This window comes from Mustela lutreola, chromosome 8 (assembly GCF_030435805.1).
Source record: "Mustela lutreola isolate mMusLut2 chromosome 8, mMusLut2.pri, whole genome shotgun sequence".
In the NCBI taxonomy this organism is placed as follows: Eukaryota; Metazoa; Chordata; class Mammalia; order Carnivora; family Mustelidae; genus Mustela; species Mustela lutreola.
This window is the reverse complement of record NC_081297.1, coordinates 99,498,172-99,521,221: the sequence shown is the minus strand read 5'-3', so window position 1 is coordinate 99,521,221 and position 23,050 is coordinate 99,498,172. Positions and strand designations below refer to the sequence as shown.

The 23,050-nt window shown below is 44.2% G+C and overlaps 2 protein-coding genes and 1 pseudogene across 2 annotated transcripts in view; 2 read left to right on the top strand and 1 right to left on the bottom strand.

Annotated features, from left to right (window-relative positions):
• Window positions 1-15,329, bottom strand: part of RASSF3 (Ras association domain family member 3) — a 77,915-nt gene extending 62,586 nt beyond the window's left edge. Inside the window, exon 1 of the mRNA XM_059186228.1 lies at window positions 15,044-15,329. Within this exon, the coding sequence (XP_059042211.1) occupies window positions 15,044-15,154 (111 nt within the window). The 5' untranslated portion in view covers window positions 15,155-15,329. The remainder of the gene's footprint in view (window positions 1-15,043) is intronic.
• LOC131839812 (atherin-like) lies at window positions 15,153-15,650 on the top strand. The gene has a single exon (XM_059187526.1). The coding sequence runs from the start codon at window positions 15,153-15,155 to the stop codon at window positions 15,648-15,650; it is 498 nt and encodes a 165-aa protein (XP_059043509.1).
• A 7,011-nt stretch (window positions 15,651-22,661) lies between these two features.
• On the top strand, window positions 22,662-22,813 carry LOC131840108 (U2 spliceosomal RNA; annotated as a pseudogene).
• The last annotated feature ends 237 nt before the right edge of the window (window positions 22,814-23,050 follow it).

The window sequence follows — 23,050 nt, the reverse complement described above, 5'->3', positions numbered from 1 at the left end:
CAGTCAAATATCCCTGAATTCACCTCTGCGATGCCATTAAAACCTGAAATCTGCAGAAAGTCTACAGCGATAAAACTTGTGTTGGTTTAATTTCTTATCTCGAAGTTCCACTGAAATTAGAGTCCAAATAAATCAACTGCATTTTAAGTCCCTTGGAACGCTCCCTAAACTGTAAAACACTGTGGAATGCTAAACTTCATTTTATTAGTATTGGTATTTTTTTCTTCATATGTAATGCATACAGCTATTTTTCTATTTTCATGCAAATCTTTCAGTTTTTGGTTTGCTGTTTGAGAACTGTGACCAGATACACATAAATTTCCATGACTTCACTGGCAAAGTACCGAAAAGGAGTCCTCAAAACAAGCATTTATAAGAAATTTTCACAGTAAACTTGAGTTGTCTAAGAATAGGAGGATGAAGGAGGGCTCATGATCTATCTAAAGTCAGAAATAATTTCTTACATCTCTTTAGAAGATTCACTTATTTAAAATATCCTGAAGAAAAAAATTAAATGAAAGCAAGGAGTAGGAGTTAATCAGATTATAAGAGATTAAGCAAAAATTTTTGACACGGCCAAGACTTAAAAAGTATCGATGCCAAATTCCATCTAATTGCAATGTTTCAACAAAAGACAAGAAGCTTATAAGTAAACACTATAAAAGTCCTTTTTGGTAGGTGGGGTTTTTAGTAGTTTGTCCTACAATCCTTTTTTCAATACCTGGTCTATTTATATAGTTCTGAATTCTATCTACCAGGGTGGTTGGAACACTAGCACTAAATTTACTGAAATTCTAAATAAATAAATAAATTGAAATTCAAAGATAAAAAAAGCAAAAAGTGGCTGTTTAAACATGGTTAAAGATGTATCACCCAGCTCCCACCCTCTGTAATTCTAGTGTATTCATAGGACACTGATGCTTTCTTAGTAATGGTTTCCTGTGTCATAATTATAGAAGTTAAGTGGTTTTGTGTTTAGTTTTGTTTTGGGGGGGTTGGTTTGTTTGGTTTGCTGTTTGTTTTTGCACTCCAAGTTTCAATGATGTCAGCCCGAGACACATGCTAAAGTATTTCAAAATGCCAGAATATGTAATGTCCCTTTGGAACAAACACAGTAAGTCAAAAATAACCTGAAGTTTAGCTGACCACAAAAAAAGGAGAACCATCTACCCAGCTAAATGTGCACAAGACTCAAGAACAGGCTCTCTGGAGACTTCCTGCCTACCTCGCAAATGGTCAAAGGCCATGAACAATGCTCATACTAAGAGGAAGATCACTTAGAAGTGCAGAAAAATATTAAATTTACTGCTTAAAGGAATGCAATTAACTAACAACAAGGTACCTTTACAAAGCTTTTCCTGTTTTTTAAGTAAACTCTAGGCCCAAAGTGAGGCTTCTTGAACTTACAAACCGAGATTGCAAGCAAGAGATGAAATAAAAAATAATAAAAAAGAAGAGAAAGAAGAGTGGCATGTTCGGGCGCCTGGGTGGCTCAGTGGGTTAAGCCGCTGCCTTCGGCTCAGGTCATGATCTCAGAGTCCTGGGATCGAGTCCCGCATCGGGCTCTCTGCTCAGCGGAGAGCCTGCTTCCCTCTCTCTCTCTCTGCCTGCCTCTCCATCTACTTGTGATTTCTCTCTGTCAAATAAATAAATAAAATCTTTAAAAAAAAAAAAAAAAAAAGAGTGGCATGTTCTACTCACTGAGGCTGCCAGGGGTCCCAGTTTTCCCTCTGTTTTAATGACTACACCAAAATGGAGCTAAGGGCACAATGAAACTAGTTAAAAATGCAGCCTTCAATTAGTACAAGAGAACAAACAGGTATAAAAATGGCCAAACCATCATTGCTTAAGTAGAATTCCATTCTGTACATCTATCCTGAGGTTAATCCATATTGGGAAAGTCTCTCCCTCAAAACATTCACTACACTGTTATGCATAGCAGCAAAAAAGAAAAAGAAAAAAAAAATCAGGAACATCTCAGTGTTCCAAAATTTAGAAAATAATGCCTATTCAATGAAATCCAAGGCAAACATGAAAATGATAGCTGGGCTAGCTGTAATCAATCACTCAGAAAGAGCTCATTAATCCTAAATCTAAATAGCAAGATTCAAATTTATCAGGACAGAATTCCTTAAAAAAATTAAAAATATAACTACTGTATGATTCAGCAATGCCATCTGTGGGTATAGATGTACCCGAAAGAATTGAAAGCAGGGTCTCTAAGAGCTATCTGTACACCCATGTTGACTGCAGCATCATTCACAATAGCCAGGAGGTGGAAGCACCCAATTAGCCACCAACTGACAAATGGATAAGCATAATGTGGTATATACATATAACGGAATATTCCATTGAAGGAAGGGGATTTTAGGAGTGCCTAGGTGGCTCAGTGGGTTAAAGCCTCTACCTTCGGCTCAGGTCATGATCCCAAGGTCCCGGGATGGAGCCCCACATCAGACTCTCTGCTCAGCGGGAAGCCTGCTTCCTCCTCTCTCTCTCTCTCTCTGAGGGTCTCTCTGCCTACTTGTGATCTCTGTCAAATAAATAAATAAAATCTTAAAAAAAAAAAAAAAAGGAAGGACATTCTAACAAATGGAATAGCACAGATGAACCTTAAGGACATTGTGCTAAGTGAAATAAGGCAGTCACAAAAAGGCAAAAACTACTAGTGTATGATTTCACTTATATGAGCTATCTAGACTAGTCAAATGCTTAGAAACAGAAAATAGAAGGCTGACTGCCAGGAGTATGGGGGTGGGGGTGCAGTTTAATGGAGACAGAATTTCGGTTTCCAAGATGAAAAAGTTCTGGCAACTGGAGACACTAAAATGAAAAGATACTTTATACCACTGAACACTTCAAAATGGTTTACCCGAACAACTGTCTAGATGGCAAATTTTAGGTTAGGTGTATTTTACCGCAACTTTTTTTAATGGGGATTGTGAAAATCAGTAGGATTATAATGCATGTAAAAGCACAAATGAGGGGCACCTGGCTGGTCCATAGTATGCAACTCCTTATCTCGGAGTCAGGAGTTCTAGCCCCACACTGGGGGTATTCATTATTTTTTTAAAAAGGAAGGACAAATGAAAACACTAGGAAACAATTCTAAAAAATTTAATGGAATATTCCATGGGAATGAATTTAGAAAACTACCTTACTATCTTAACACACACATTGTCTAGACCTCATTAATTTCATGAAAAACTCTGTGCTGGCTGCATTCTAAAACCTTTTAAATCCATATCTTCTCAATCAATTCTTCTGGATTCCAATTCCCAAATTCATCCTTCTTCCTCCTCCAATTATCTCACTTTAGCATCTGGGGAAAAAAAAAACTGAGTGCTGCAGTATATAATTAGTAAATTATTCTTAGCTGACTGAATCATGTAGCAGCAGTTAGCAATTACATTCTATAAAAGGTGTATTACTCTTGCTGTGTTAGTACTCTATGAATTAATGAACCCCATTCTCTGTAAACTTAAGGCAGGGTTGCAATTTGAAATGCCTTTAGGACAGGTTATCTATCAGCTCATTGGTCAGATAAAAGGGAAGTTCCCCACACACGGGTTTCACAACCTCAAAATGCTAGTATACATGACCCAAGAGGGGCTGAAAAACCATTCCCAACAGTAAAGGGCAAGTTCCTCTTTATGAAGAAAAATCTTCCCCGGGTGCCTGGCTGGCAAGCGGTCTGTCCCTCTGCAGCCACCAGAGGATGGAGATCGAAGCCCCTAGCAAACAGCACTGTCCAGCAGAAAACAGAATGTGAACTGCCTATGTAATTTTAAATTTTCCTGTACCCATGTTAAAAAATAAACAGGTAAAACTTAATTTTATTCAGCTCAGCATATCCCAAATATTGTTTCAACATATAAGCAATAGTAAACAAGCACTCCGGTAATAGTTTATGTTTTCTTCCTTTGTCTTGGAAATCCAGTGTGTATTTCATACTTACAGCACCTCTCAATTCAGGCCAGCCACATTTCAAGTGCTCAACAACCACACGTGGCCAGGAACTCCCATACTGGGCAGTCCTGCTTTAGAATGATGGGCTCTTCTAGGGGCGCCTGAGTGGCACAGTAGGTTAAGCATCCGACTTGGTTTCAGTTCAGATCATGATATCATGAGTCGTGAGATCCAAGTGGCCTCCTCAGCAGGACTTATCTTGAAGATTCTCGCCCTCTGCCCCTCCCCCCACTTGCATGTGGGCTCTCTCACGCATACTAAAATAAATCTAGGGCAGATGATCTCTTCCATTCACAACATTTTTACATGCATTTTAATCATTGATCATGGGCTTGGACATCCTACTGCATCTCTGGCCCTATCCATTAAAAAAGAAAAAATTAGGGCGCCTGGGTGGCTCAGTGGGTTAAGCCGCTGCCTTCGGCATTGGGCTCTCTGCTCAGCAGGGAGCCTGCTTCCCTCTCTCTCTCTCTCTCTGCCTGCCTCTCCGTCTACTTGTGATATCTCTCTGTCAAATAAATAAATAAAATCTTTAAAAAAAAAAAAAAAAGGGCGCCTGGGTGGCTCAGTGGGTTAAGCCGCTGCCTTCAGCTCAGGTCGTGATCTCAGAGTCCTGGGATCGAGTCCCGCATCGGGCTCTCTGCTCAGCAGAGAGCCTGCTTCCCTCTCTCTCTGCCTGCCTCTCCATCTACTTGTGATTTCTCTCTGTCAAATAAATAAATAAAATGTTTAAAAAAAAAATAAAAAATAAAAAAATAAAAATAAAAAAAATTTAAAAAAAAAGAAAAAATTTAAAAAAATCATTTTATTAGCCACAGATACCCAAACGAGTGTTAACTATTAAGAAAATCCGGGCCGGGGGGGGGGCGCCTGGGTGGCTCAGGTCATGATCTCAGGGTCCTGGGATCGAGTCCCCCATCGGGCTCTCTCTGCTTAGCAGGGAGCCTGCTTCCCTCTCTCTCTCTCTGCCTGCCTCTCCATCTACTTGTGATTTCTCTCTGTCAAATAAGTAAATAAAATCTTAAAAAAAAAAAAAAAAAAACTGTTAAAAAAAAAAAGAAAATCCTGGGGGGCACCTGAGTGGCTCAGTCAGTTAAGTGGCTGCCTTTGGCTCAAGTCATGATCCCAGGGTCCTGGGATGGAGCCCTATATAGGGCTCCCTGCGCATCAGAGAGCTTGCTTTTCCCTCTTCCTCTGCTGCAGCTCTGCCTGCTTGTGCTCTCCATCTCTGTCAAATAAATAAATAAAATATAAAAAAAAAAAAGAAGAAGAAGAAGAAGTAGTAGTAGTAGTGAAGAAAAACCCAGAAAACTAACTTCATTCAAAAGAGTGGTTAAGGTCGGATTAGTGGTATTAACATTAACTCTGTTTAATGCATCTCATATCCTTGAGGATGATGAGGTTTCTGTGGAACACAATCATCTATAGTTTCTGGACAAATGTCAACAGGAAAAATGTGACTTGTTTTACAGGAATACAACTTCTCAGTAAACTTTCCATCCAAACAGATGTATAGCTTTACCACACTCTATCTACACAATAGACGTGGTTCCCTGAAAAACCATCAACACGTACGGGTTTCCTTTGTACTAAAGGAGCAAGTTCTTTAAGAAAAATTAGAGAGCTGTCTAGTTGGTAAGCTTATATTTTTTTATTTTTTTTTTAAAGATTTTATTTATTTATTTGACAGAGAGAAATTACAAGTAAGCAGAGAGGCAGGCAGAGAGAGGAGGAAGCAGGCTCCCCGCTGAGCAGAGAGCCCGATGCGGGACTCGATCCCAGGACCCTGAGATCATGACCTGAGCCGAAGGCAGCGGCTTTACCCACCGAGCCACCCAGGCGCCCTAGTTGGTAAGCTTTTAAAAAATATTACTAAATGGGGGCATCTGATGGCCCAGTCGGTGGAGTGTGTGATTCCTGATCTCGGGATTCTTTTTTTTTAAAGATTTTTATTTATTTATTTGACAGACAGAGATCACAAGTAGGCAGAGAGGCAGGCAGAAAGAGAGGAGGAAGCAGGCTCCCCGGTGAGCAGAGAGCCTGATGCTGGGTTTGATCCCAGGACCCCAGACCATGACCTGAGCTTAACCCACTGAACCACCCAGGCGCCCCTGATCTCAGGATTTTGAGTTCAAGCCCCGAATTGGGTACAGAGATTAAACAAAATCTTTAGGGGCACCTGGGTGGCTCAGTGGGTTAAGCCTTGGTCTTCAGCTCCAATCATGATCTCAGGGGCCTGGGATCGAGCCCCACCCCATCAGGCTCTCTGCTCAACTGGGAGCCTGCTTCCCCCTCTCTCTCTGCCTGCCTCTCTGCCTACTTACCTACTTGTGATCTCTGTCAAATAAATAAATAAAATCTTTAAAATAAATAAATAAAATAAAATCTTTTAAAAAATAAAACTAAGGGGGCCTAGGTGGCTCAGTGGGTTAAAGCCTCTGCCTTTGGCTCAGGCCATGATCCCAGGGTTCTGGGATCGAGCCCCGCACCGGGCTCTCTGATCAGCGGGAAGCCTGCTTGCTTCCTCCTCTCTCTCTGCCTGCCTCTCTGCCTACTTGTGATCTCTGTCTGTCAAATGAATAAATAAAATCTTAAAAAATAAAAATAAAAAATAAAATAAAATAAAACTAAGACAAAACAAAGTAGGCACTCCTCCCCCTCTTAATGCCCTTTGCTCTCCAGGAACCTGGGTGGCTCCATGGGTAAAGTGTCTGTCTCTGGTTTAGGTCAAGATCTCAGAGTTTTGGGGCGCCTGGGTGGCTCAGTGAGTTAAAGCCTCTGCCTTCGGCCTGGGTCATGATCTCAGGGTCCTGGGATCGAGTCCCGCATCGGGCTCTCTGCTCAGCAGGGAGCCTGCTTCCTCCTCTCTCTCTCTGCCTGCCTCTGCCTACTTGTGATCTCTGTCTGTCAAATAAATAAATAAAATATTAAAATTAAAAAAAAAAAAAAAAAGATCTCAGAGTTTTGCGATCAAGCCCCGCACTGGGCCCCTCCTCAGGCTCCCTGCTCAGCAGGGAGTCTCCTCCCTCTGCCTCTACCCCTCCCCCCTGCACGCATGGGCACTCTCCCACACTCTAATACATAAAAACAAATGCTTTACAAAAATGCTCTGCTCTTTCCTTCATAGCAGAAATAAATTGTTTATAAAATAAATTCAGTAAATTACTGAATAAATGAATGACAGGCTTTCTTAAAATAAGGGGGAAATACATGAAGTGAATTATACATAAACTAGTAATAACACCTATTACCAATATCATTTATTTTTAAATGACACTAATGTGTAAGATACCACGGAGGCTTATGGTCTAGTTGGGAGAGGGGGAAAATTTGTGTTAATTTGTATAGCAACTTCCATCCAAAATTAGTAAGCTTTCATTCCTTCACACACCAAGCATGGAGCATTTATTTTATGTGCTCCCGGGAGTCTCTGCCCTCGTTAAACTAAACAGAACAACATATTATCATCTTTGCTATGAAAGGAAAGAGCAGAGGGCTTTAAGAGGGGAGGGGTACCTACTTCAGACTGGTGGCTCAGAAAGACCTCTCCGAGGGGAGAGGCAGATTAACATGGGAAGGAGAATGGATGGCAGCAATCCCAGGGTAAGGTTCTGCAATGGGGAACCACGTGGATCTTGAAAAAAAGTGAGGCTGGTAGGACTACAGTCCTCATCGCATGTGGTTATTTTGTAAGGTGTATCAGAGAGCGAACAAGCAGCAGCGCCTTGTCACATTGCTAAGGCTTGCTTAGAACTAAACTTCTTGGGGTGCCTGGGTGGCTCAGTCCGTTAAGCGTCAGCCTTCAGCTCATGTCTGGCATCGGGCTCCCTGTTCAGCAGGAAGCCTGCTTCCCCCTCTTCCACTCTCCTACTAGTGTTCCCTCTCTCATTGTCTCTCCCTCGGTCAAATGAATAAAACAAACCTTAAAAAAAAAAAAAAAAAGAAGAAGAAGAAGATGAATTAAACCTCTTCCTAGGCACTATATAGAGCTCTTCAATGAAACAAGGATACAAACAGGCCAGGGGCACCTGGGTAGCTCAGTGGGTTAAAGCCTCTGCCTTCTGCTCAGGTCATGGTCCCGGGGTCCTGGGATGGAGCCCCACATCCCCACACTGGGCACTCTGCTCAGAAGGGAGCCTGCTTCCTCCTCTCTCTCTCTGCCTGCCTCTCTGCCTACTTGTGATCTTTGTCTGTCAAATAAATAAATAAATCTTAAAAAAAAAAAAAAAAAAGTAGTGATTTAAAAACCTCAAAGGTATTTTGATTGTACTAACTCTTGCATTCAGTTTTGATCCCGATGTTGAAAGCAAACATTCCTACCAGTCCTTTTGCCTGGTATGCGGTGATTTGCACATTTCATCTTCATGTCTGATAAATTCTGTTTTTACACGGTACCTATTAATCCATTGGAATTTTGTGTTTGTGTGAGCAGAACTCACAAAGACACATTCTTTTAACTCAACTTCAAGAGAAAATTAGTCACCTCTTAAATGAACAATACATCTCTACCCGGTTTCTTCTTCTGGCTAACTTGCAAGATTTAGAATTATTTGGAAAGCAGTGACACAAAACATTTATGAAAAGAGAAGCTAAAAATACCCAATAATGTGCTTATTCTTTTTAGACTTCCTTTGGCAGTCAGTGCATGTCATACTGTAAACAATCATTTTCTGGGAGAAGAAAAATGAGGCAGACCAAATGCTTGGTCCGTAACTCAGCCCTGAGCATCAGTTCTTGTCCCTCAACCCCGTGCCCAGTTGCCCACATAAGTAACTATCTTTTGATGTCCTGTCCTGGTTTGAGGCTTGCTTTTCACTTCTGATTTGGCTGAGCACCATTATCTGGGAAGAGGGGTGCTCTTCAGAAGCAATGGTGAAATGACAGAAGATAGGGGAAAGATGCGTGCGAAAGAGTTGCTGTTGTATAATGTATTTTGGCTAAACTGGCCTGTTTGTATCCCTTAAGTTTTTGTTTTTGTTTTTGTTTTTTAATTTACTTATTTGACAGAGATCACAAACAGGCAGAGAGGGCCAGCAGAGAAAGGAGACACAGGCTCCCCGCTGAGCAGAGAGCCCAATGTGGGGCTTGATCCCAGGACCCTGAGATCATGACCTGAGCCAAAGGCAGAGTTCTTTTCTTTTCTTTTCTTTTAAAGATTTTATTTATTTGTTTGACAGACAGAGATCACAAGTACGCAGAGAAGCAGGCAGAGAGAGAGAGAGGAAGCAGGCTCCCTGCTGAGCAGAGAGCCCAATGTAGGGCTTGATCCCAGGACCCTGAGATCATGACCCAAGCCAAAGACAGAGGCTTTAACCCACTGAGTCACCCAGGCACCCCTAAATCACTGTTCTTTTACTCCCAGTGATTTATTGCCAAAGCATCTAATGGACACACTGAATAAAACAGTGCAACTTCTTACTGTTGATTCTAGCAGCAAGACACAGCACCAAACTGCAAGTCAGAAAAATATTTACATTATAGTAAGGAAAGGGGCACCTCCGTGGCTCCATGCGTTAAAGCCTCTGCCTTGGGCTCAAGTCATGGTCCCAGGGAGCCTGCTTCCTCCTCTCTCTGCCTGCCTCTCTGCCTACTTGTGATCTCTGTCAAATAAAATGTTTAAAAAAAAATTATAGTAAGGAAATTACCCATAGGGCGAACTCGAGACCTGTTATGTGGACTCATATAGGCTTTCCTTATTAAACAAGTCTTCAGTATAACTCTTTCGGAAGTGTGAGTGGTACGAAGACAATTTTAAGACTTCTTGGACTGTTCAGGGCACCTGGGTGGCTCAGTTAAGCGTCTCCTTCAGTTGGAGTCATGATCCCAGGTGAGATCAAGCCTGGCACTGGGCTCCCTGCTCAGCAGGGAGTCTGCTTCTCCCTCTGCCCCTACCAGTCCCCACAACTCATACTCTCTCTCTCACTTGCTCCCTCGCTCAAGTGAATAAATAAAATATTTAAAAAAAAAAAAAAAAAGAATTCTTGGCTATTCTACTGCTAAAGCAAAAAGTGTGTCTCATTTCCTTATTCCTGTTAACTAGCCAAGGCTCAGAAAGAAAAGGGATTACCTTAGCTATGAAGTAAGATAGTTCCAACAGACCATATTAGTAATTTCAGTTCATTCCTACTCTCGGAAGTCTGAATGTGTAGAAAAGGAGAATTATAAATTACAGAGCTGCCCATTCTCCGCTCTACATGAAACAACAGTGGATCCACAAGCAGGAATTAAGAACACTGTAACAAACATATGTGCAGAATAGAGGGTCAACCTTTTAAGAAAATCCTGAATTACAGATGTCCATATTTGCAAAGAGAAAATCAGATTTTTTAAATGGGGGGGGGGGGGGCACCTGGGTGGCTCTGTTGATAAAGCGTCTGACCCCTGCTTTCAGGTCAGGTCATCTCAGAGTTGTGAGATCAGGTCTGGAGTGCCCTTCCCTCTGAGAGTGGAGTCTGCTTAAGATCTTATTTTTTTTTAATTTATTTTCAGTGTTGCAGAATTCATTGTTTATGCCCTCCTTAATACCTACCAGTAGGCTCACCCAACCTCCCACCCCTGGCCCCTGAAAAACCCTCAGATTGTTTTTCAGAGTCCAGTCTCTCATGGTTCGTCTCCCCCTCCAATTTCCCCCAACTCCCTTCTCCTCTCCATCTCCCCATGTCCTCTGTGTTATTTTCTGCTTAAGATTCTCTCTCCCTCTACCCTACCCCTTCCTGGGACACACAGGTGCATGTGCTCTTTCTCTCAAAAAAAAAAAAAAAAAAAAATTTAAAGGAAACAAATAAAGAAGAAATAATTTGGGGGGGTGGGGCTGAGAATTAACCAAAAGCAAAGTACGTGGGCCCTTCAGTGACACACTTAACAAGGCCTTACCTTTCCTTAAGTTAATTTTCCAGGGGGCTCTAGGGAGACTCATTAGATAGGGTACATCTGAAAAACTTGCAATGAGCCAATTATTACCAAACCAGGAAAGCATTCATTCATACAACTAACATTCACTCAGCAATCACTTTGTGTCCAGTACCAATGGACGCCCCAGGGATACAGCAATAAACAGGTCATCAAACTGCCACCAAAAAAGGCCACCTCTCACTGCTGTTTCTACTCTCCAGACAGGTTTTTAAGCCTTTTTATTTTTTTTTTTTTTTAAAGAGGGTACCAACACAAGGAAGAAAACGGTAACATTTTCTTTATATCCATAGGATTTTCGTTTTTGTTGGGAGACAGAAAGAAGTTGGGCTATGTTCCTTTGCCTGTCAAGAGAAGAAAAATTCCTCATCCCACTCCCCCTTTTTCTCCATCCTGCATTTACCAAAAACATCTTGCTATCTCTGGATATTTTCAGGAGTCCTACAAACTGAATTTTTCCTGGCTTTTTCACCAGGTGGTTCAGCACCAAAAAAAAAAAAAAAAAAAACCTTTACTGTGATCAATAATAGATCCTTATGGCAACATTTCTTTCCACCTTTCTAGAGAAAGGATAAATTTCACTTTTATGCTTTGTTAAAAATACCTATCTTATTCTTAAAATCACCAGCATAACCTGTACCCCTGGGGATAAAAATATATGTTTATAAAAAATAAAAAATTAAAAAAAAAAAAAAATCACCAGCATAATAAAATGAGAAAGGCAGGGCTGGCTGGCTCTTGATCTCAGAGTCATGACTTCAAGTCCCACTGGGGGTATGTCCCACTATAAAATACAATACAAAGAAATATAAAGTAATAATATAATAATATAAAGAAAATAAATAAAATGAAAAAGGCTTATCTGTTATCCAACCTAAGGTAAAAAAAAATGTTCTATGCTTAGGATGCCTTGCTTTATATTTTAAGTTTTACTTCTTTAACTCACAAATCTCATCCGGAATTTAACACACTCATTCAGTCAATTTAACCAAAATGCTCACAAAAATTCAGTTTCAGGGGCACCTGGGTGGCTCAGCGGGTTAAGCCACTGCCTTTGGCTCAGGTTATGATCTCAGGGTCCTGGGATCCAGCCCTGCATAGGCCTCTCTGCTCAGCAGGGAGTCTGTTTGCCGCCCCCACCCCTCCACCTGACCACCTGTAATCTCTGTCACATAAATAAGTAAAATCTTAAAAAAATAAAATTCAGTTTCAAATGCTGTGGCCAACTGGCAAATAAGTCCCATAACTCAGCACCTTGCGTGTATTATATTAGGAGAGGGAATACACAGGCAATAATGCTTCAGAATATAGAGAACAAGTCCTTCAAGTCAAGAACTAGGTCTTACTGTCCTGACTTTCACCACAATACTCCAAAATACATATTAATGTTAAGCTCATTCTGAAAGTGAAATAAATTACATTATATAATATATATGCTAGATTAATGAACAGAAACACTGTATATCTCAACCCCGGGGTGGGGGGAGGTTTTATTTTTTTTTTTAAGATTACTTATTTATTTATTTGACACAGAGAGAGAAAGATCACAAGTAGGCAGAGACACAAGCAGAGAGAGAGGAAGGGAAGCAGGCTCCCCGCTGAGCAGAGAGCCCGATGTGGGGCTCCATTCCAGGACCCTGGGATCACCACCCGAGCCGAAGGAAGAGGCTTCAACCCACTAAGCCACCCAGGCAATCCAAGGTTTTATTCTTTTTTAAATGGGAGATTTTTTTTTTTTTTAAAGATTTTATTTATTTACTTGAGAGAGAGACAGTGAGAGAGAGCATGAACGAGGAGAAGGTCAGAGAGAGAAGCAGACTCCCCATAGAGCTGGGAGTCGGATGCGGGACTTGATCCCAGGACTCCGGGATCATGACCTGAGCCGAAGGCAGTCGTCCAACCAACTGAGCCACCCAGGCGTCCCAAAGGTTTTATTCTTTTAAAGCACTAACACTTTCTCCCGAAATTCTAACCTGGATATTCTGGCCCTCATGAAGGACCGACACACCTGGACAATCTAAGAACCAGCAAGTTTTCTGGAGAAGAGCCACCTCTGGAATCAACTTCAAATGAGTGCAACCCCCTCTGTCATGTTCTAGTCAAATGGTGACAGCAAAAGAAGTGGCAGGAGAAAATACAAAGTAGAGAAAGACAGAAGAGGCCAAAAAAAGAACCAAGTGAGAGAAGCACAAGGAAAAGCAACTCTTCCCTAACCGACAGAGAGGAAGAGTATTTCTGCCTTCCAAACCTTAGAGCAAACTCATGCCATTAAAATACACTCTACTGGGGTGCCTGGGTGGCTCAGTAGGTTAAGCCTGTGCCTTCGGCTCAGGTTATGATCCCAGAGTCCTGGGATCGAGTCCTGCATTGGGCTCTCTGCTCAGCAGGGAGCCTGCTCCGCGCCCCCCCCCACGCCTGCCTCTCTGCCTATTTGTGATCTCTGTCAAATAAATAAAAATCTTTTAAAAATAAAAAAATAAATACACTCTACGGAAAATAGAGGATCAGTCGCTATGAATTGAATGTTTGTGGACCCCCACTCCAAAACTCGTATGAGGAAGCCCTAAATGCCAAAGGATTTGGAGGTGGGTCCTGTGGGAGGTAAGGAATGAGGCCATGAGGGCGGCCCCCACGATGGGATCAGTGTCCTTGTAAGTGGAAGAAAGCTAGCCCTTTCTCCATGGGAGGTTATTGCAAGGAGTCAGCGGTCTCCAAGCCAAGGGGTCCTTGCCAAAACCGAAGCCACCAGCCAGGCACCGAGATCCACCTCCAGCCTCCGGAACTAAGAGAAATATTTGTGTTTAAATCACGTGTCTACGGTATTTGTTGCAGCAGCCTAAGCTAAGCCACCGCTCAAAGTGACTAGTAAATAGTGCAGCCCTAAGCCTTAGAAACAATAAAGAGGGCAGGCTGCCGCCCCGAACTTCACTCAAAATTACCTGCTACTGAATAAGGGCACTTGACTTTCCACTCTCGCCCTTCACTGTCCCCTGCCCCCCCCTTCCGGTTTGGAAGTTAAGAGGTTGAAAAGATTAGAACTTCCGAATTATAAAAAGAAATTTGACCTCAGAAAGTGGTTAAATAAACTTAAAAGGTCTGGCAAGGAAACCCTGACACATTACTCAGTCCTCACCCCTCCCATAACTCATCATCCGGCCCTGAACGATTTTCCTTGCCTCCAGCCTCCAGGACCAAGTCTAATAGCAACGGTTTGGTGAGCGCCTGTTGTTGAAGAGCAACAAATTTGTTCCATTACAGCCTCGCACTAATCCGAGGCGAGCACCGCCGGGCTGGCGGAGCTTCCTGGTGCGGCTCCCAGGGCCAAGGGGCCGCGGGTTCACGCGCGGGACTCAGAAGTCCACCCCAAGTGGCCCGTTTCAGGAAAGCCTTCCAGGAAAACACGGTCGGTTCGGGTCGGCCAAACCGGCCCAAACTTCCCTTCTCATCTTTTCCCAAGTCATAACTTCCCACAGCAAGCTTCCTCCAAAAAAGGAAGAAAACGGTCTAATGCTCCGCTCCCGCCGGCTGGTATTTACCTAGCACCGGAACTTGTTTGCAAAACACCCAAGGCACTCATAAACTTGACTTCGCAGGAAACGCACCACCTGGACTCCCGCAACCGAGATCTGGGGAGCGCCTGCGGTCGCCCCCACCCCCACCCCCAACGTGCTGGACCCGGAAGGTGGCCGAGTCCAGGTCACCAAAACTACCCCGTAGTCCCCAAGCCCCTCGGGAGTTCCCTGTCCGTGGACCGACTCCCAGTGGAGGCCGGGGCCAGGACCCCGACCATGGACAGCCGGGGAGCAGAGGAAACGCCGGGAGTGGCTGGGGACACCTCCACGTTCTCAGAACTGCTCGCCCGCAGCCCGCAGTCCAAAGCAGGGCGGCAGAGGCCGTCCGGCGCCGAAGGCAGGAGCAGGCCCTCGGCCTCCCGCCCTTCCCACCTCCTTCCCTCGCCCTGGCCGCCCCTAGCGCACGCCCGCACGCCCACGTGCACGACCTCCAGGCACGACCCCAGGATCCCCAAAGTCCGAAGCCCCTTCTTAGGCGCCCCCTTCCTCCTTCCCCTTGGGCATGCCCGGCGCGTCCCACAGATACACGTGGATTCGGGGATCCCGGGGGCTGTTGGTGCCCGCTGCAGCACCCTGCCGCGCCCGCCACTCACTTGCTGGCCGGCGCGGGGCTTGCCCTGGGGCGCTCTCCTGAAAAAGGAGGTTCTGGCGGTGAAGAAGAAGTCCTCGGCGTCCTCCTCCAGGCTGCTGTAGCCGCTGCTCATGCTGCTGGTCCCGTCACGCGTGGGCCGCCTCCCCGCCAGGCGCAGGCCGCCAGGCAGGGGGTGCCGCGCCCGCCCGCCCCGCGAGGTTCCCGGCGCGCGGCCCCGAGCCGCCGGCGGGCCGTCCTGCTGCAGCTGCGGCCGCCGCTCACTCCGGCCCTCCCGGCCCCTCCCGCCGCCTCCTCACCGGCCTCCGGGCGCGGCTTTAGCCTCCGAGCGCCTCGCGACCCCGCCTCCCGGGGCCCCGCCCTGCCCCCTGTGCCCCTCCCCGGGAGGCTCGGGGCTGGGCCCACGCGGTCCGGGCACTCCCCGCGCGGCCGCAGGTGGGGGTGGTGCGGCCAGCCCTCCTCGGCGCCTGCTGGTTCCCAGCAGAGTCTGCTGCCCAGAACGCCCACTTCGACCACTGCGTCGGGCCGGGCTGTGCCCCGGGACGCTCCCCCAGCCTGCCGGAAACTGCCTAGTCCTCTGTGATCCGGCTACCCGCCCCCCGCTCCGCTAGCTCGGGTTTTGGGGAGGACCCGAGCAGAACAGGGAACTTTCGCCGCTGTCCCCTCCTTGCTTGCCCCTCCCGGGAGTCCGGCGGGCAGCAGTGGAGATCGCCCCGCCGAGGAGCCCCCAGCCCGTCGGACCTCGGGCGGCCGTTTCCCCTCGTCCTGAACCCCAGCATCTCGCCCCTCCAAAAAGGGTAAAAGTTAGGGGAGAAGAGGGGAGAGGTAACAACCGGGTAGAGTTTATTCAAATGAAAACATCCTTTCTGGTAATTCAGTTGAGCTGCGGTCTTCCCTCTCCCCTTCTCTAGCGGAGGTTCTTTCTCAGATAAGGACGGCCAAGGTCGTTATGATCTCAGAGGCCCCTTGGTGAAGGGGGTGAGGGGTGAAATCGTTCTGCGGTTCAAGAACTTATTAATTAAATGTGCGTTTTCCTTGTCCCTTCCTACAGTCCTACAAGGCATGGTTTCTGCGTCGAGGTGATGGGTTCAGGGAATTCTATTCACCCTCTTATCCCCCCCCCCCCCAAATCCATATTTTCTGAAATCCTTCCGGTTAATCCTTTTATAGAATGCAAGTTTTTTTTGCAAGTCGCCTGTGGGTACCAGTCATTTACACCTTGGTGTTACTGAACTGATTTAAATCATACTAGTTTCCTTGCAGAGATCCTGACCGAAAGGTTGTTTCGAAGGTTCACCGCCACTGCTGAGGTGAGCAGGCTTTAGAAGAGGTTTCATTTAAAAGAGGAAGACAGGGTTTAGAAAAGAGAATTTTACCCAAGAAAAAAAATATTTTCACCCATTATCGCTGAACTTTCTATGCAAGAAAGAGAGATCATACATATTTCCTTTAAACCTCAAAAACGACTCTATGAAGTGGTTAGTACTGATGTATGCTCATTTTACACCCAGAACAGCTGAGGTTTAAAGAGAAAAGAAGCTGTAGGTGGTAGGGCTGGGCCGTTCTGATTTGCTTTCTGTTTATCTGAAGGTCTGCAGAGAGCCTTCGAGGTCCTCTGCTTGGTTCCCAGTCAGCTGTGGCTGCGGGTTTGTCCACTAGAGGAGGGGAGAGCTGGCTTTTGAGCCAACCCACCCCCAAGCAGAAGGAAGGCTTGCAAACCTGCTCCACCTTCAGGCTTACCCCACCAGCTTGAAAAGCTGTTCCTTACCCTGAGTGATTCACCACTGCAAGAGGCAGGCCTCAGAGTTAAGCCCATTTTACAGATGCTGCAATATTAAAGCCTTCTTCCCAGCCACACAGCTACTGAATAATTAGAAACCAGGAATTCTAATTCCATAGTGTTTTACCCGGTCTAAACTGATAGCTGCTGCTGGGCACATAACCCAATTTAAGAGAATAAGACAATTTACTTACTTCTTTGATAGACTTGTCCTTTGGTTTCTGTTGTTACATTAACCTAATCTTTATTAAATACCTCCAATTTAAGGATAATGTATAGAAAATAAGGGTAATACATACATTAAAGAATTTAAGTAATTTGTTTTATTATGGATGGGAAAAGGGAAGTAACCCAACCTGAGCTCAAGTTTGTCAATACCTGCAAGAAAAATATTAAAATGAAAAATACCTTAAAGTTTTTTATGGGGTGCCTGGATGGCGCAGTTGATTAAGAGTTGGTGGTCACCTCAGGTCACGATCCCAGGGTCCTGGGATAAGCCCTACCAGGCTCCCTGCTTAGCAGGAAGTCTGCTTCTCCCTCTACTCCTCCCCCTGCTTGTGCTCTCTCTTGCTCTCAAATAAATAAAAACTTTTAAAAAGTCTTTATAGGGGCGCCTGGGATCAGGCCGCATTGGGCTTCCTGACTGGCCAGAAGCCTGCTTTTCCCTCTCCCACTCTATCTGCTTGTGTACCCTCTCTCACTGTGTCTCTGTCAAATAAATAAAATCTTTTTTTTAATCTTTTAAAAAATATTTTTATTTATATTTATTGAGAGAGAGACAGTGAGAGAGAGCATGAGCGAAAAGAAGGTCAGAGGGAGAAGCAGACTCCCCATGGAGCTGGGAGCCCGATGTGGGACTCGATCCCGGGAGTCCGGAATCATGACCTGAGCCGAAGGCAGTTGTCCAACCAACTGAGCCACCGAGGCGTCACTTTTTAAATCTTTATAAATAGGGGCGCCTGGGTGGCTCAGTGGGTTAAGCCTCTGCCTTCAGCTCAGGTCATGATCTCAGTCCTGGGATCGAGCCCTGCATTGGGCTCTCTGCTTGGCGGGGAGCCTGCTTCCCCTCTCTGTCTGTCTGCCTACTTGTGATATCTCTCTCTCTCTCTCTGTCAAATAAATAAATAAATAAATATCTAAAAAAAAAAAATCTTTATAAATAAATAGTATTTTTTAATGATCCAACATTTTTTATGATCCATCATACCATAAAAAGGATTTTATTCCTGATATTATTTTTAAGCTCCAAAGGATTAGGTGTTTATATTTGTAAGCTCACCATCAGAATCAGTTTTAATAAAAAGGCATAACTGAAAATAAATAAATAAATAAATAAAAAAGGCATAAGTGAATAATTAAGTAGAAGTGCTTTTAAGCAATAAAAAGTAAAAAAGGAAGTAAGGAAGGAAGGAAGAATTGGCAGTTTGTTTTTTAAAAGCAACTTAATCTATTTCTAAATTTTTCTGATAGTATTCTTTTTTTTTTAGCTTTTATACTTCTTTTTTTTTTCCCAAAGATTTTATTTACCTCTTTGACAGAGACACAGTGAGAGAGAGAACACAAGCAGGGGAAATGAATGACGGAGGAACAGGCTTCCTGCGGAGCTGGGCGCCCATTGAGGGATTTGATCCCAGGACCCTGGGATCATGACCTGAGCTGAAGGTGGACGCTTTTTTTTTTTTTCTTTTTTAAAGATTTTATTTATTTATTTGACAGACAGAAATCACAAGTAGGCAGAGAGGCAGGCAAAGAAAGAGGAAGGGAAGCAGGCTCCCTGTTGATCAGAAAGCCCGAAGCGGGGCTCGATCCCAGGACCCTGGAATCATGACCCGAGCCGAAGGCAGAGGCTTTAACCCACTGAGCCACCCAGGTGCCCCTGAAGGTGGACACTTAACAACTGAGCCACCCAGGAGCCCCTAACTAAATATAGTTAAAGGTAAAATTTTTCTTTTGCAAACTTGTCCTAATAAAGCACAAAATCACAAAGGAAAAGATTTGTAAATTTTCATAAATTTTAAACATTTTTAACACACATAATGGTAAAAATGGGAAAAAAACTAAGGCAAATATTTGCCATACAACTGCTATCTTTACAACATAAAAAATTCATACAAATCAATAAAAACTTTGAACAATAGAAAAATAAGCAAAGGACATGACAATCAGTTTATAAAAGGAAAAATACAAATAACTTATCAGTCTTTTGTACATTAAAATTTTCACTCAGTAGGGGCTCCTGGGTTGCTCAGTCTGTTAAGTGTCTACCTTTGGCTCAGATCATTATCCCATGGCCTTGGGATCTTGAGATCAAGCCCCCACATCAGCCTTCCTGCTCAGTGGGGAATCTGTTTCTTGCTCTCCCTCTGGCACTCCCTACCCCCTGTCCCCCTTCCCCCCCATCCTGTGCTCTCTCTCACACCGGTCTCTTGATTTTATTGATTTATTTGAGAGAGAGCAATCATGAGAAGGGAAGAAGGGCAGAGGGAGAAACACTCCCTACTGGGCAGGGAGCTGGATGCAGGACTCTATCCTATGACCTTAGGACCATAACCTGAGCCAAAGGCAGATGCTTAACCAACTGAGCCACCCAAGTACCCATATAAATAAATAAAATCTTTAAAATAAAAATAATAAATTGTTCACCTAGACAACAAATATTTAAAGAGCACATACTATCTGGCCAAACACTGACTTCAACACAAAGGCTACATCACTGGACAAAACAAACAAAAATGTTTGTCCTAGTAGAGCATATGTTTTAGTGTAGGTTACAGGGAGAAAGGCAAAACAAAGAGGACAGTTTTACAGTGTATTAGAAGGTAATGAGTACTCTCACATAAATCATGAACAAAGATAAAGAATGTTTTTTGTTTTAACATTTTATTTATTTGCGAGAGAGAGAGAGAGAGAGCGCGCAAGAAGGGGAGGGTCAGAGGGAGAAGCAGACTCCCTGCTGAGCAGAGAGCCTGATGCGGGACTCCATCCCAGTACCCTGAGATCATGACCTGAGCGAAAGCAGTCACTTAACCAACTGAGCAACCCAGGAACCCAAAAGATAAAGAATGTTTTATATAGACTTGCTATTTAAGCTCTCACTGAGAAAGTCACTTTCAGCAAAGACATGTAGGAAATAAGTGAACTGGCTGTGTAGATATCCTTGGGGAAAGGCAAAGAGAACAGCAAGTGCAAAGTTCCTGAGGTAGGAATGTACTGGCATATTTGAATAAGAGCAAAGAAGCCAGTGTGTCTGAGTAGGCAATTGGAAAAGAAAGTCATAGGAATTTCAGTACAAAGGGTAACAGGGAGAAAGCTTAGAGTTCCTATAATGCCTTAAGAGTACTTATAGGGGCTTTGATTTTGTTTTTTTACTCTGAGATGAATGATGACTGGAGATTTTAAGCAAATGAATGGCATGATTTGACTTACTTTTTTAAAGGACTCCTTTGGTTGCTGGGTAGAGAATAGAGTGTTAAGACTTATGAAAACTCAAGCAAATGAAAACAAGGTACATTTTCCACCCATGAAATTGTCAAGATCTCACAAAATGCCTGGGTGGCTGGGTTAAGCATCTGACTTTGGCTCAGGTCATGATCCCAGAGTCCTGGGATCTAGCCTAGTGTCAGGCTCCCCTCTCAGTAGGGAGTCTGCTTCTCTATCTCCCTCTGCCACTCCTCCTGCTTGTGCTCTCTCTCTCTCTCAAATATATAAAATCTATAAAAAAAAAAAAAAAGAAAAAAGAAAGAAAGAAAGAAATTGTCAAGGTCAGGGAGAAAGGGTTGGTATTTTTCTTTTCTTATTTTAAATAAGCTCTATGCCCCATGTGGTGCTTGAACTCATGATTCAGGACCCTGAAATCGACAATCTCTTGTTCTACCCACTGAACCAGCAGGTGCCCCCTGAAATTTGGCAAGGTGGTTTTTTTTGTTTGTTTTGTTTTTGTTTTTTTAAGATTTTGTGTATTTATTTGAGAGAAAGGGAGAGGAAAAGCAAGCAGGAGCAGGAGGAGGGGCAGAGAGAGAGCGGAAGCAGACTCCCTGCTGAGCAGGGAGCCTGACACTAGGCTTGATCCCAGAACCCTGAATTCATTTTTTTTTTAAGATTTTATTTATTTATTTGACAGAGATCACAGATAGTTAGGCAGGCAGAGAGAGGTGTGGGGGAAGCAGGCTCCCTGCTGAGCAGAGAGCCTAATGCAGAGCTTGATCCCAGGACCCTAAGATTGTGACCCAAGCCAAAGGCAGAGGCTTAACCCACTGAGCCACCCAGGCAACCCCAGGACCCTAAATTCATGATCTGAGCCAAAGTCAGATGTTTAACCCACTGAGCCACCCAGGCACCTCTGCAAGTATCATTTTTTTTTTTTTTTTTTGGCAGGGAGAGACACGGAGAGAGGGAACACAAGCAGAGGGAGTGGGAGAGAGTGAGCAGGCTCCCCACTGAGCAGAGAGCCCAATGAGGGGCTCGATCCCAGGACTCTGGAATCATGACCTGAGCCAAAGGCAGAGGCTTTAACCCACTACACCACCCAGGCAACCCTATAGGTAATATTCTTAACATGTGGTAAGAACTAAGACAATTTATCAGGGAGATTTATCATAAAGATCTCACTGACCAGTAACTTACTTTGATGCCTACATCATATAGAAAAATGTGGACTTGGAAGACAGGCCAACCTGAGTGTGAATGATAACATTGTCACTTAACTCATCTTTGACCTTTAACAATTTAATTACCTTACCTGTGCCTCAGGTTCATCATGAGTAAAATAGGAATAACAGTGTTGCATTTAGGGCTCCTGGGTAGTTCAGTAAGCCTCTGTCTTTGGCTCAGGTCATGACTCTGCTCTCCTGGGATCAAGTCCCACAAAGGGCTCCCTGCTCAGTAAGGAGTCGGCTTCTACCTCTCCCCCTCTACCCTGCTCATTCTCCCTCTCTAACTTGCTCTCTCTCTCTCAAATAAATAAATAAAATCTTAAAACAAACACAACAACAGAAAACAATGTTCCATTTTATTCTCTTAACTTTCTGTGAAGACCAAGCAAGAGAATCCCTGTAAACAGCCCCTTGGCATAGAATAGGGCCAAGCAAATATTAGTCTTTTTTACCCCAAGTATTCAACCCTGTTGCATATTCAACACCCATCACCCACTTCCTTGTTAATCAAACAAGGAAGTTCAGAAATCCTCCCCTCTCAAGGAAGGAGGGCCAATCCCAGGTCAGAAGTAAAGCCTGATTTCCCTTTGCTTTAGGAGTGAGCAGGTCTCACAGCTGTTAAGACATTGAGACCTGTGGTTCCTGGGTGGCTCAGTGGGTTAAGCCTCTGCCTTAGGTTCAGGTCATGGTCTCAGGGTCCTGGGATCGAGCCCCCAATCAGGCTCTCTGCTCATCGGGGAGCCTGATCCCCCACCTCTACCCCGGGCCTGCCTCTCTGCCTACTTGTGATTTCTCTCTCTGTCAAATAAATAAATAAAATCTTTAAAAAGAATGGCCTTAAAGAAAAAAAATAAATAAATAGAAAATTGCTCTCAAAATTTCTGTGATACAGATGATAGGAATTGGTTACTACAGGTCCAGTACTTAGAAAATATCACTGGGCGGTTAGTGTCTCCTCTGCTTTGTCAGAAACAGTGCCTGTGGCATCAACAACCTCTCTGGTTACTTCCATTTTGTTCATGACAGCAACAGAAATAACCATTGTGATACCTAGAAGACAGTGTGTTTGCTGGTTAAAGATGGGGGCTTAGACACTGCTGGGGATGCCTTGCTGGGTCAGAGGGCAGAGCATGTGACTCCTGATCTTGGAGTCCTGAGTTCAACCACCGTATTTAGCATAGAGCTTACTAATCGCTTCTCGGCCTTTTGGCTAAGATCAAGTGTAGCATAGAGCTTACTTTTTTTTTTTTTTTACGAGATTTTATTTATTTATTTGACAGACAGAGATCACAAGGAGGCAGAGAAGCAGGCAGACAGAGGAGGAAGCAGGCTTCCTGCCGAGCAGAGAGCCCAATGTGGGGCTTGATTCCAGGACCCTGAGATCATGACCTGAGCAGAAGGCAGAGGCTTAACCCACTGAGCCACCCAGGCACCCCTATTTTTTTTTTTTTTAAGATTTTATTTTTCATTGAGAGAGAGGCAGAGAGCACAAGCAGGGGGACAGGCAGAGGGAGAGGGAGAAGCAAACTCCCTGCTGTGCTGGGAGCCTACCATGGGGCTCACACTCAGGACCTGGAGA